We start from the raw sequence: 13,690 nt of genomic DNA, 5'->3' as shown, positions 1-13,690 counted from the left end.
TGAAAACCATTGAGGAGTTCCAGTGTTTTGAGTATGAGCTGCCCATTCTCCTCGCTTGGGGCCCTGCAAATAGGGTTACCCTTATTTTGTTGCAAATACCCACTGTCAGAGTTTGGCTTTCTGGACTGTGGGCACATGAGCCCCTGCTCAGTTACATACCCACGAAACCAATACCACATTCTATGCCATAAACCATATGGATCACCTCCAAAAGTTTCCTCTTCCCTTATTTATGGAATTAAAGTTTATAAAGTCAATAGTAATATTCAATATATGTATAAAAATGCAAACTAACATTTGTTTGAAATAACTCTAAATTTTCTATTTTGCATATTTTTATTTACATTTAAACAACATTTTAACTGAAAACATTGTTTTTGTTTGTTGTTCCTGGCAGAATAATCTGCAAGAAATAATGTAAAACTCTAAGTATTCACCTAAAAAAAGCACTTCTCAAACTTTAACATGCATTTGAATGACTTGAGAATCTGGTTAAAATGCATATTCTGATATAGTAGGTCTGGGGAGGGGCCTCAGACTCTTAATTTTAGCTAAACTAATAAACTCCTAGGTGATGCCCAAGCTGCTGGTCCAGGTACTACAATCTGAACAGTAGAAAGACATTTTAAACAATAACCTTACCCTAGAATTTAAATCAAAATTTAAATGAATATTTAGGTTTGTTTTTTCAGAGAGCTGGACAAATCCATCTCACCTACTAATTTGATAAGGGTTTCATTTATGGCATACCATTCCTTTCAAATTAGAACTGTAGTATCACTACAGAGAAAAAGAATTTTAGACAATGTCTTTCTAGCTAAAATTGATATGACAGTGTATCTTTTGTATTATAGATACAGAGTCCCTTTAGACTCTGCTGGATTCTCGGTTATGAATGTTTCAAGAGAGCCTGATAAGGAAGGGAGTACATGCACTTGAGCACTCAAGTGCTTCCAATTGCTTTGTTATGAAAAAGGTACATCATTCAATAAAATGATGTCCTTGAAGTTTCTTTTTTTCATAATAGATAAAAGAATTAGTTCCCAAATATGTCTTTTTAAAAGCACAGAAGGAATCACGGAAAGAGTTCATCTCTGGCTATACCTGTATTTTAAAATCTATTCTTCCTAACAATTTTACTACCCACTTAAAATTCTATTATCAAAAATTTCTACTTGGGTGCTTTGATAATGAAGAACATTCTGCAGTAAGTGTTGTTTTCCTCATAAGGCTAGAATCTTCTTAGAAGAGATGAATGATTTACAAGAGGCAGAATAAGAAAAAGATACCATATAAAATATGAAAACATCAAAATTTGGCAAAGGGAAGATAATTCTTTTTTTATCTTTGTCAATTGCCCCCACGGCATATGGGAGTTCCCAAGTGAGGGATCGAATCCAAGCCTCAGCTGCAACCTACGCCACAGCTGTGGCAACTCCAGATCCTTAACCCATTGCACTGGGCCAGGGATTGAACCCGCCACAGAAACAAGCCAGATCATTAACCCAATGTGCCACAGCAGGAACCCTGGGAAGATAATTCTTGAAAGAAAACTGAACAGGTGTATATATAAGCAACACATATGCTGTAAATGTTATGATATTGCAATCTCTAATGTTAAAATATCCCTAAATATCACCCGATTCATATCTAAGAAAAACATTTTAGGGCATAATTATTGATAGCAAGGACAACAATAATAATAGCCAAAACCTATTCATTGCTATAAACTCACATAGGCTGCAGTATTAATTAGTATTTAATATATTCAAATTACAATTCTTTCTTTCCCTCTTGTTCCGTTCTAGGTTCAACTAGAAAATGCCATGCTTAAAACTTGTCTTTTCTAAGCCATTATATTTTCTTATTTTCTTACAACTTTCATTTTAACTTTATAGGGAAAAAACTGTATAAGAACCTACTAGGTTTTTCTGAGTGAAAATAAAATAAAATAAATGGATAGCTATTTCGGATAAATAAATTAAGATTTTTCCTTCCCAGCATGAACAAAAATAAACTTTAAGTACATTAAATATTTGATATCAAAGTGAAATGACAGGAGTTCTCCTGTGGCACAACAGCTTAAAGATCTGGCATTGTCACTGCAGTAGCTTGGGTTGCTACTGTGGTGCAGATTTGATCCTTGGCCATGGGAACCTCCACATGCCACTAGCCTCCACTAAAAAAAAAAAGTGAATCTACACAAAGACCTCAGAACATATATTTAAATGAATTTATTAAATAATCTAACATTTTCTCACTGACCGATGCTAACTTCAGCATATCTTAAATTCTGAACATATTTTCTTATTGTTGAAAAGTTTTTGAAGTATGGCATGCTCCCAAAGGAGAAATAATAAAGAAAAAAAGTTAGATATTACTACATAAACATGAAAGGTGGTATGTAAGAAAATACTACACGCAAAATTAAAAGGTAAAAGATGACGCGGAGAAGGGATTTGTAATATACTCATAATGCATTAAAAAAAAAAAAGTCAGAAAATAGGATATAACCTAGTAGGAAAATGGCAAAGGACATGAAAAAATAATTCACAAACAGCCAATAAACATATTTTTAGGAGTTCCCGTCGTGGCGCGGTGGTTAACAAATCCGACTAGGAACCATGAGGTTGCAGGTTCGGTCCCTGCCCTTGCTCAGTGGGTTAACGATCCGGCGTTGCCGTGAGCTGTGGTGTAGGTCGCAGATGCAGCTCGGATCCTGCGTTGCTGTGGCTCTGGCGTAGGCCCGCGGCTACAGCTCCGATTCAACCCCTAGCCTGGGAACCTCCATATGCCGCAGGAGTGGCCCAAGAAATGGCAACAACAACAACAACAAAAAGACAAAAAAAAACCATATTTTTAAAGGCTCATTTTTGCTAGAAGCACCACAATCTATATGAAAAAAACCAATCATGGTGCTTTGTGCTAATCACATTGGCAAAGACATTTTAAAATGCTTATTATTCAACTCTGAGGAATTTGGCCATTCTAATAGGAGCTAGTATGGTAGATCTGAGAACAGAGGTGAAAGGAAACTAACCATGAGGGGCTGTGCGCGGACGTGCAGGACTCCCAGACACCACAGAGGCATCGTGGATTTTGGAGACCGCGCCTTAGTGGCTCTAGACCTCATTTCCCTTAGCAGTGAACAACAATCACAGCATATAAAAGAGAAATTAAAAACTCAAATTAATCCGGGGTGGTTTTGCATAGTGAGTGTAATAGCAAGATGATGACAGACCACGGGTGAGAAGCAAATGAAGTGAACCAGTCATTCATGTAACTGGTATTTACTGAGTCCCCTGTGAGCTGGCATACCGGAAATGAAAGCATTTTGAAGTGCACAGGACGGTGGTACTAAATACCTTCACAATGCTGTGCAAGCAGGATCCACCACAATTCTTTTCATCTTGTACACCGCAGCTCTGCAGCCACACAGCAGAAACGCCCCATCCCTCCACTTCCCAGTCCTGACGACCACCCTTTTCCCTGTCTTCCTCTGCCATGTGGACTCTTCTAAGTACCTTGTGAGGTGGAGTCATACAGTATTCGTCATTTTGCGATTGGCTTATTTCGTAATAGCCTCAAGGTTCATTCATACTGTAGCATATGTCAGAATTTCCTTCCTCTTTAAGGCTGAATAACTTTCCACTTTACATATATACCACATTTTGTTTATCCATTAATCCATCGAGGGACAATGGGCTGCTTCCACATTTCAGCCATTGTGAATAACGCTGCTTCAAACAAAGCTGTACAAATATGTCCTTGAGGCCCTGCTTTCAGTTCCTTCAGATATACACCCAGAAGGAGAATAGCTAGGTCATAATTTTATCCTTAAAATTTTGAGGAATCATCATACTTCTCCACAGCAACTGTAGTATTTTACAATCCCAGCAACAGTGCACAAGGGTTCCAATTTCTCCACGTTCTTCCCAGCATTTGCCATTTTCTGCTGTTTTCACACTAGCCAACCTAATGGGCGTCTTATTACAATTGTGATTTGCACTTTCCTAATGAGAAGTGATGTTCACCATCTTTTCACGTGCTTATCAGCCGTTTCTGCATCTTCTTTGAAGAAATAACCTATTCGAGCTTTGTCCTTTTTTTTAATCAAGCCAGATATTTTTGTTAAGTTTTAAAGTTCTCTATGTATTCTTGACATTAATCTATTAGATATGTGACTTGCAAATATTTTCTCCCATTCTGCGTGTTGCCTTTTTACTCCACTGATGGCATCTTTTAATCACAAAATCTTTTAATTTGGATCACATCCAATTTGTCTTTTTCTTTCCTTTTTTTTTTTTGTCTTTTTGCCATTTCTTGGGCCACTCCCGCGGCATATGGAGGTTCCCAGGCTAGGGGTCTAATCGGAGCTGGAGCTGCCAGCCTACACCAGAGCCACAGCCACGCGGGATCTGAGCCGCGTCTGCAACCTACACCACAGCTCACGGCAACACCGGATCATTAACCCACTGAGCAAGGCCAGGGATCGAGCCCGCAACCTCATGGTTCCTAGTCGGATTCGTTAACCACTGCGCCACGACAGGAACTCCTACTTTTTCATTTATCATTTGTGCTTTTGGTGTCATATCCAAGAAATTACTAGATCCAACATTGCAAAGCTTCTGTCCTAGGTTTTAAGAGTTTGATAACTTACATTTACATTCAAGCCTCTGATCCATTTTGAGCTGGTTTTTACATGGAGTGTTAGATAATGATCCAACTTCATCCTTTGCATATGGATATCCAGTTTTCCTAGCACCATTTGTTGAAGAAGACTGTCCTTTCCCTTCTGAATGGTCTTGAAACTCTTGTGAAAAATCATCTGACCATACATGCAAGGGTTTATTCCTGTGCTGTCTATTCTACCCCATTGCTCTCTAGTCTGTCTTTATTCCCGTGCCAACTGTTTACCATGCGGTGTAGTAAGTATGAAATCAGGAATTTCAGTCCTCCAAGCTTTCTTCTTTGCTATGATTGTTTTAGCTATTTAGGTGAACTTAGGGATGCAAAAACTGACCAGGTACTCTGGATTGGATTGCTACTGACTGTTCCACACTATACTACGAACCTTTGCCTAATACAACAAAGTGAGTAGATAGAGCAGCCTAATTTTTTTAAAAAATTTAAAAAGTCATTATGGTGACTGTGATACATCCTTGAAAAACCTGCATCATTAATAATCAAACAAAACTAAAGGATTTGATTACTGTAAACCCACTCTTAAACGTCCTGTCAAGTTACTGCTGAACAACCTACTGTTCATTTTCATAAACATTAGCTCTCAGAATTCCCCTCGCGGCACAGCGGAAATGAATCCGACTAGGAACCGTGAGGTTGTGGGTTTGATCCCTGGCCTCGCTCAGTGGGTTAAGGATCTGGCATTGCTGTAAGCTGTGGTGCAGGTCGCAGACGTGGCTTGGATCCCGCGTTGCTGTGGCTCCGATTTGATCCCTAGCCTAGGAATCTCCATATGCCGCAGGTGCAGCCCCAAAAAGCAATCCAAAAAATATATTCGCTCTCATAGGACTCTTTCAGGCCTTTGTTGTTATTTAGTTTTTGATTTCTTGTTTGTTTTCATAATTAATATATAACGCATAAGATCATAAATTTCATAAGGACAAAGCCAGACCTGAGTGTAAAAATATAAGTAAGCTGTTTAGAAAAAGACATTTTGTAAAAGTTCTAAATATAGGAAGTCTGCTTTAATCACAAATTCTTGGTTTTGGAAAAAAAAGGTAGTGAAACTAGGGCTTGAGATTCTATCTCCAATTATGACTCAACATTATATTGCTCCAGGAACAGACTATAAACCTAGATCCAGTAAACCATCTCAAAATGAATTTTGTTTTGTCTAGGAAAAACTCAAAAGGATGCCATACAGAATGGGAAAAAAAAACAAACCCGCTGTCAATGTAAAAACAGTAAAAACGACATTTTTTAATGTGAAAAACTCACATTCACACTGTTTCAAGAATTTTTTTCAAACATACCTTGTCCATTAATTTGCTTGCATGAAGACTCAAGCTATTGAAGAATATTTTTTTGCTCAGCAAATGCATTTCTTCAATGGTAGTCAACAATGTAGTTGCACTATTTCCAACAATGCCGCTAAAAGCAAAGAATATCTCAAGTTGCATAACTGGCTAAAACAATTCAGCTCTTTAACTGATAATTCTTCAAAAAGATCTGGATTAAATTAAGTTTTTATACAGAATATAACCTGTGACTTAGAAACAATTATTCTAGTTTCATTAAAAAATGAGATTTTTTTCCTTTTAAGTTGGGTGATAAACAAATGAAAACAAATACCATGTTTTTGATATTCCATAATCTCTTTTAGAATACAGTGGGTTATAATAGATACTTAAAACACGCAAACCTGCATCTCTGTTTTTTCCTCTATCACATTAAATGCATGTCTTGATCATCCAAGAAGATCTCATTTTTATTTTAAGGAAGCCATTCCATCAGTAGCTCTACTGATGGATTCCACATCTCCCCTCTTTGGGGTTACAATGCCTTTGGATGAAATCAATCCTCCAGGAGTTTTAATGTACAGGAGGCAAATATTTGAGAACTTTCATCTTTCCTATGGAGCTACTCCTCCCCAGTTTTCTCTGTGGGTTTCTTCTCTTCTTAACCTCTAAGCTCGAAGCTCCTGAAGACTCAGACCTAGGCCCTATTCTTTATCCTCACTTCTGAAGGGATTTTACACGGTCTTCTGACTTCGAACACCTATATGCTGTAAACTACCAAATTCAGTTCCAGCCCTCATCCTCTGTGTTATCTTCCCAGTAGCCATCTCCTACTGTATGATCACAGGCACATCAAACCTGACAGGGCCAAAACCGAACTCAACTCTTCAATACCCACCGACTCCCATCAACCTGTTCCTCTCCAGCGCTCCCCATCTCAGCAAATGACAATACCATTCTCAACTAGTTCGTCACACCAAAGCCAAGAATTCATACTCGAACCTCTCATATTGCCCATTTAGTCCATATACAGGTCCTACTGGTTATAACACAAACTTCTCCAGAGCCAACTACTTTGTACCGCCTCCAAGTCCATCAACCTAGTCTAACTCCTCACCATCTCTGCTCAGAACGGCTAACCACCTCCCAAATACCTTGTTCTCCTGTTGTCCCATGATACTGCATTACCCACGTAGTGCTCGGGATACCTTAGATCATACATCGGCTAAAGTCACTCTAAATCCTCCCACATCTTCCTCAACACACTCAGTATAAAATCAAAACCCTTACCATGGCCTACAGGGTCCTACATGGTCTGGCCTCTGTCTACCTCTCTGATTTTCTCTCCCCCTCCGCCTTCCAGCTCACTTCACTCCAACCCTGGTCCTCTGCACTACAACCTTTCCCTGTTTCAGGCCCAGAGTGTGCCTCAGCCTAAGACACTCTTCTTGGAGCTCTTTTCATGCCCAGCTCTTCATGTCATTCAAGCATTTGTTCAATTATCACCTCCACCAAAAGACCTTCAAAAACTGTCCCCCCCACCCCACACACCTACTCATGCAGGGTCACTTGCTACACTTTCCATTGCCTTTCTCCCATTTGATTTCTCCACCGTGCCCTTACTGCTATCTAAAATTATTTCACACCTGACTCCCTCATTAGAATGTAAGTTCAACCTGCATTTTGTTCACTGCCATTTCCTAAGCACCTAGAAAAATGACATTTACAGTTAATTTTCAATTGACTAACTGAAGAAATGTGCTAACAGAAAAAGTACATGCAAAAAAATGTACCCAAAGATCTTGTCATCTTCAAAATTATCTTCAAAGATAAAAAACTATAATTCTCAAAAAAGGACAGAAAAATTATAATTCTCAGAGCCTAAAAAAATCTATCATCTTCAGAATCCAAATGATTCTTTTCTCAGCACTCTACTAGAAACTGAGTTATCATTTTCAGATAATAAATGGCACACAGCACCATTATGATATAACTAAAGAGATCATTTAAAAATTATTTTCACCACTATCTTTGCATAATACAGCATTATGATTATAAACTGTTAGCTGCTTTGAGCTGCTCTTGTGTTTCCTAGGTATGTATCATTCTCTTACTTTAGGAAATGCAAAACATTACAATTAAAACTAATTTATTGCTTTTGAATTATGGGCACTGGTGATAATAAATTTATACTTAAAATGTCATACAACTAACCCCAATTCCATCTCTGATCAGTTTTGTAGCCTGTGGCTTATTAACCTTGTGTAAAAATCTATCATCAAGATATAAAATCCATCTCTCAGCTCTGAGTTTTGGGTGGCTCATCTGAGCCAGCAAGAGGTAGTAACAGGCTGCCATACTCTTTAGATGCCTCTGAACTAGTGATCCCTGCACCCCTCCCAGATCTGGCAGTTACACAATAACTGTTTGGATTTTAACAATTGGCCTTCTGTTCCTAACATTCTTCGTGAAAAGTAATTTTAAATCATTTTTAATAGACTAATATGAAAACTGTCCAAAATATAACTTGGAAAAACACTTTTAACACAACTACACATATAGCATGGTGTTAGTGATGTTTACAATAAGGCTTGAGTGTATGTATACCATCAACAGATATATGTGAAGTGAAAATGAGAACAAATTTTAGAGTCAAAAATCTTATTTAAGACAAATGGTTCCTAATCAAAGTCACTTTTATGTAGAGAATAAAAGACAGCTATTATTTACAGGAAACAAAGCTATGGCTCCCTTTTACTCTAATGGGAAACTAAACATTGAAGGAGAATTTATGTTATTTACAAGAAGAGGACATTTCACTAATTACACACTATTCTGAGTATAATACATAGTTCTTTTAGATACCATGGATCTCTTTTACTAGTATGGGTAGACTCAAAAAATACTGACAGACTCACACTGCTACATAAATTGTGTGTGTGCAAATGTGTATATGTGAGTGTGTGTTATGCTTGGAGAAAAAAAGGAAAAGGAAATGATGGACCTCAAAGTGCAGCATGTATAACACGCATGTAATGATTCCTAGGTGCGGAGGTCCTACTAGTTACACTTAATCATGCAAAGGGAACACACACTACACAGTGTTCTCACTGAAACCACATCTCATGAGGAATTTAACAAGCACACATAACCATTCCACTCACCTGATTGTATGATGGTAAAATTTGAGGAGGTTAGAAATTTTATATAATAAAACTGCCCCAGGTTCAGCAACTATTACTTGTTCAATTCGAACCTATAAAAACATGTGAAAGAAAAACTAAACATTTCTTAAAACCATAACTTTTCTTCATGAATCACAAGTGGTAGGAATAGCATTAAAAAGATTAGATTTTATTATTGCAGAGATCACAAAAATCCTTCTAAATAACAAATTTCTGAATATTAAATCATAGAGGATGTTAAACCAATACAAACATTTTAACCCAGAACACTTTACCAAAAAATGATCCATTACCTATACAATTTGGATCAAAGCAGCTGCTATCAGAAATGATCAATACAATGATGAGATTATCACCAGCATATAATGGAATTTATTTCAGCTCTAAATCACAAAGCAGCGTTTACAGTCCTAAAAACAGACTATCAGTGAAAATGTACTGCTGTACTGCTCTATGAACAAATATTCAGGAGAAAAAAAATCTTATCTTCAAACTACTACACAAGTTTCTTTTTACATTAATTAGAGAACAGGAAAGCAGACAAATCTTAAAATTGGCACCAACATATTTGTCTAATTATTATACTACCTGGGCAATATCTAGTTCAACATTAACTTCATCTGCTCAAGATTAACTATTAGGAATCTTTTCTAATTAAATCCTATCCCTCACAACTCCTTCCCTTACTTTATATTCCTTAATACATAAATATAAGCTAACCCAAATTGAATATGCTTACTTACATATTATATCTATGCTTAAGCTGCTGCTAACATTGGTCTTATTTCCTAAACATAGACATTGTATTTTCTGGCTCTTTTACATACTCTGCAGCATCTGGTAGAACAGCACTTACACAAAAGATGTTTAATAAACACTTTTGAAAGCCTTTAGATTTTGGAGTAATGGCATAATACTAATGAAAGTGATGTGCTAAAATGACATTTTATAAATACATGTATGTGAGTATACAAAACCCACCTATACAGAAATTCATCTCTAGCTAATGAGTATGTTTATGAAACTGATACATCTTTTGGCATAGGGTAACAGACTAGCTAACTACCACAATATTATAAATCATGAATGGCATGTGAATTTAAAAACTGTAATTTTCATGTTACAACTTCTTTCTAGGTCCAAGGCCTCAATAGTGACTTAAATTGTGTATTACATCAATAAAAGTGGTATTTTATGAATTTTAATATAATTATTCGGGCAAAATATAAAACGATTTAAGACAGCTCTTCCCTAGCAGATGTGTAACACTGTCTCAGCTATCTGGCAATCTGCCTTCTAGAATTTTCTGGCATCAAGACAAATACTCTTCATTCCAACTTCTTAAAGAAAGTGAGAAGAGGGAAGAAAAAAAGAAAGGAAGAAAAAGAGAGAAAAAAGGAACAAAGAAAAGAAAAACTTTCACCTTTTTTCGAACAAAGATTTTGAGGGAAAGTGGCATCCTTTCAGCTACAATGAAAACAACAGAAAAGGCTGAAAAATCAGGAGATTTATATATGATACGCCAAGACTAGTGCAGTAGTTTACCGCACTATCTCATGAGGTTTATATAAGGGACCAAAGCATTTTCAGCAAAAACCAACAGCTCTAGGAAAAACACAGGAGATAAGAGAAACAAAAACATGCAAGTAAAAATGGGTGAAGGACTAAAGAAGCTGTAGCAGCGACTAGCTGGGAATCAAAACAGTGATGGACGTGGAGGAAAAAAGGATTATAGAGCTTAAAAGTTGGGAGGGGAATAACACCCTGAACAGAAAGTGGTTGGAACAATTCCTGGTTCATATGTTTATCACGGGACATGGATGATAAAGGCAGATATTAAAAGCAGCAAATGGGAGTTCCTGTCGTGGCACAGTGGTTAATGAATCTGACTAGGAACCATGAGGTTGCCAGTTTGATCCCAGGCCTTGCTCAGTGGGTTAAGGATCCGGTGTTGCTGTGAGCTGCGGTGCAGACTGCAGACTTGGCTTGGATCCTGCGTTGCTGTGGCTCTGACGTAGGCTGGTGGCTACAGCTCCAATTAGACCCCTAGCCTGGGAATCTCCATATGCCACGGGAGCGACCCTAGAAAAGGCAAAAAGACAAAAAAAAAGGCAGCAAATGGGCTGCAGGCTATGTGACAACCACCTCAGGCAGAAAGAAGACAGAGCAGAGGCTCTGCACTCAATGCCAGACAGAGAGCCAGAGTGAATATGAGAGGGAGAGCAGGAGAGGAAGAGAAACTGCATTTATGGAGAAAGGGGGAAGGGACATCTTAAAAGGAATGATGATAAACCCCCTTGAACTTAGTATGACAGACAGCTGCTCGGGGCAGATATTTGTTCTCCAGTGAAAACAGCAGCATCAGGGGACTAAGGCCATCTCACACCATACAGAATCCCTCTGTCCTCCCTGCCATTTACTTTTGGACACACACCTATCTTCACAGAACCTGTCAGAGTCTAAGATGGTCAGGAGCATAGAGGAAAGTTTTGTTAAAAGAGATAAAATTCAAATGTCAGTGCTCTAGAACACTCACATAAAAGACAGATCGTTTTAACTATGAACCTGAAAACAAAGATTTAATACATTAATTCTGACGTTTCTAGTTACAACTTTCAGTGACGATGTCTGTAAAACAACAGGCTTAATGCTGATGATCCACAGTAATCTGTCCAAAATACGTTTAATTTTTACTTTAGAGCACAGATTTTTAAAACTCGAAATAACTTTAGAGATCATACCTTAGTGCTTACAAATATATAGACTATCTCTGAAGTTTCACTTTTTAACACAAAGAAAAGATTAAATATAGGGTAGAATAGAACATACATTTTTGCAAGGATATCTCCCATCACCACTACAAGTTTTTCTTTACCCTTCTAAAAATAAAAATCTCCTGGCCCTAAAAAGAATTCATTAATACAAAGCCAAAAAGGTTGAGTGAAAGAAATTTAGCCAGATCATTCATTGACTTTATGAAAAGTTACTAAGCCACTTACCAGTCAGGAGGGGAAAAGATTTATATTAAGGGAATGTAAAAGGAGACAGATCACTAAGAAAAATATCCCAAATTACAGCTGCAAAAGAAAATGTTAAACTAAGCTTTTTCTCAGCTAATAACTGTATCACTAAGACTATCAGATACCCAAATGAGGTCACAGAGAAAGAACATTCTTAAAATAGTGTAACACTGTCTGTGAGAACATAAAGGAAGGGAAGAATTATTGGATCATAAACACGTCACTCTCAAGCTAATGTGATGTGTGACTGCTGTGAACACCTGTTAAATAGTCTCTGGAGTATGCAATAAATATCGCTGTCAAACAGAAAGGAAGGTCTAAGATTTCTGTCACTTAAGAAACTAAAGGGATTTTTCATCATTTTACAATCAAAAGATCTGTGCCCGCTTACTATCCTTCCTCTTCATCTTCTGTCTTACATTAATAGTTCACAGGGAGGCGCGACCACGTGCTACAAGTGTTCTGAACACCTGTCTGGGCAGACGCATTTAAGGAAGAGGAAATGAGAATCTCCAAGTACATTTTACAATGAATGCTGACTTTGGTATGTAATTTCTTTGTATAAACAATGGATATTATTTTAAACATCTTTAACATAGTTACATTTCCTTCTCAAACCAGAAAAGGAAACTCTAAGGTTCATTCCAGCTCTCAAATTCTATAATTCTATTTTACACAATTACTTAAAAAAATAGAAAAGAAGGAGCAAGTAACATAAGGAACATAATATCCTAAATCAGGTGGGATAAGAAGGCAGAGGCAGATAAACTACAGTTTATCCACCAAAGTGACTAGCAGTTTCATTTAACTATATGTAGTTTAAAAAGGTATGAAAAGTGTTGAAAAAGAAACTTATTTTTATTCTCTCTTTTCTATTCTTATCTTCCCAATAACTACTAGTACATAAAACAAGACATTTTATATGGGTATAGAATTCTAAAAGTCCAACTTGGCAAGTAAATTTTTCATTTGGGAGAATCAGGAAAAATCAGCTCAAAATACTTAGCTATGAATTTACTGAATATGCAACTGGGCCTAAGATAATCAAGTTATAGCAGTAATTTAATTAGCAAATATAATCAACTGTCACAAGGTGTGTTACTGGGATCTCCTTGCATGGGACAAAAATGACAAAAGAGTATCTTAGAAACAAATAAAAAACATGTAGGTTTAGAATTGAGCTCCTGGTAAGAATAAATCATAAAACTTTGGGATTTAAATTTCTATACAGTAAACTGAAGTCAGTCAACAAGGAAAAGTAAACCAATAATTTGCAAGTATTCTGGAAATATTCATAAAAATAACGTTTGTCTGTAGGCCCAGTAGGTGCCAGGAACTGTGTACTTCATCTGCATGGTTTTCACACTTAATCCTCACAACACTTGATGGTAGGTATTTTTACATACAAGTTCACCATGAGCAAATTAAGATGCAGAATGCAATCAGAATGAGTGAACACAATTAAGTGGCAAAGTAGAAATTCTAACTCAGGTTGGATCTCAGA

General features: G+C 37.1%; 1 protein-coding gene across 11 annotated transcripts in view; it reads right to left on the bottom strand.

Moving 5' to 3' along the window:
- Nucleotides 1-13,690, bottom strand: part of COG6 (component of oligomeric golgi complex 6) — a 161,155-nt gene that overhangs the window by 119,561 nt on the left and 27,904 nt on the right. For all 11 annotated transcript variants that reach the window (XR_007131408.1, XR_007131409.1, XR_007131404.1 and 8 more), the window contains exons 12-13: nucleotides 9,146-9,237; nucleotides 5,997-6,114 (exon numbers count right to left, since the gene is read on the bottom strand). Coding sequence is in view for 3 of the 11 variants with exons in the window: in XM_047755946.1 (XP_047611902.1) it covers nucleotides 5,997-6,114; nucleotides 9,146-9,237 (210 nt within the window). In the remaining 8 variants the exon portion in view is untranslated. The remainder of the gene's footprint in view (nucleotides 1-5,996; nucleotides 6,115-9,145; nucleotides 9,238-13,690) is intronic.

Source organism: Phacochoerus africanus, chromosome 13 (genome assembly GCF_016906955.1).
Source record: "Phacochoerus africanus isolate WHEZ1 chromosome 13, ROS_Pafr_v1, whole genome shotgun sequence".
Classification (NCBI taxonomy): domain Eukaryota; kingdom Metazoa; phylum Chordata; class Mammalia; order Artiodactyla; family Suidae; genus Phacochoerus; species Phacochoerus africanus.
The sequence above is the reverse complement of the archived record's forward strand: the minus strand, read 5'-3'. Positions and strand labels throughout refer to the sequence as shown.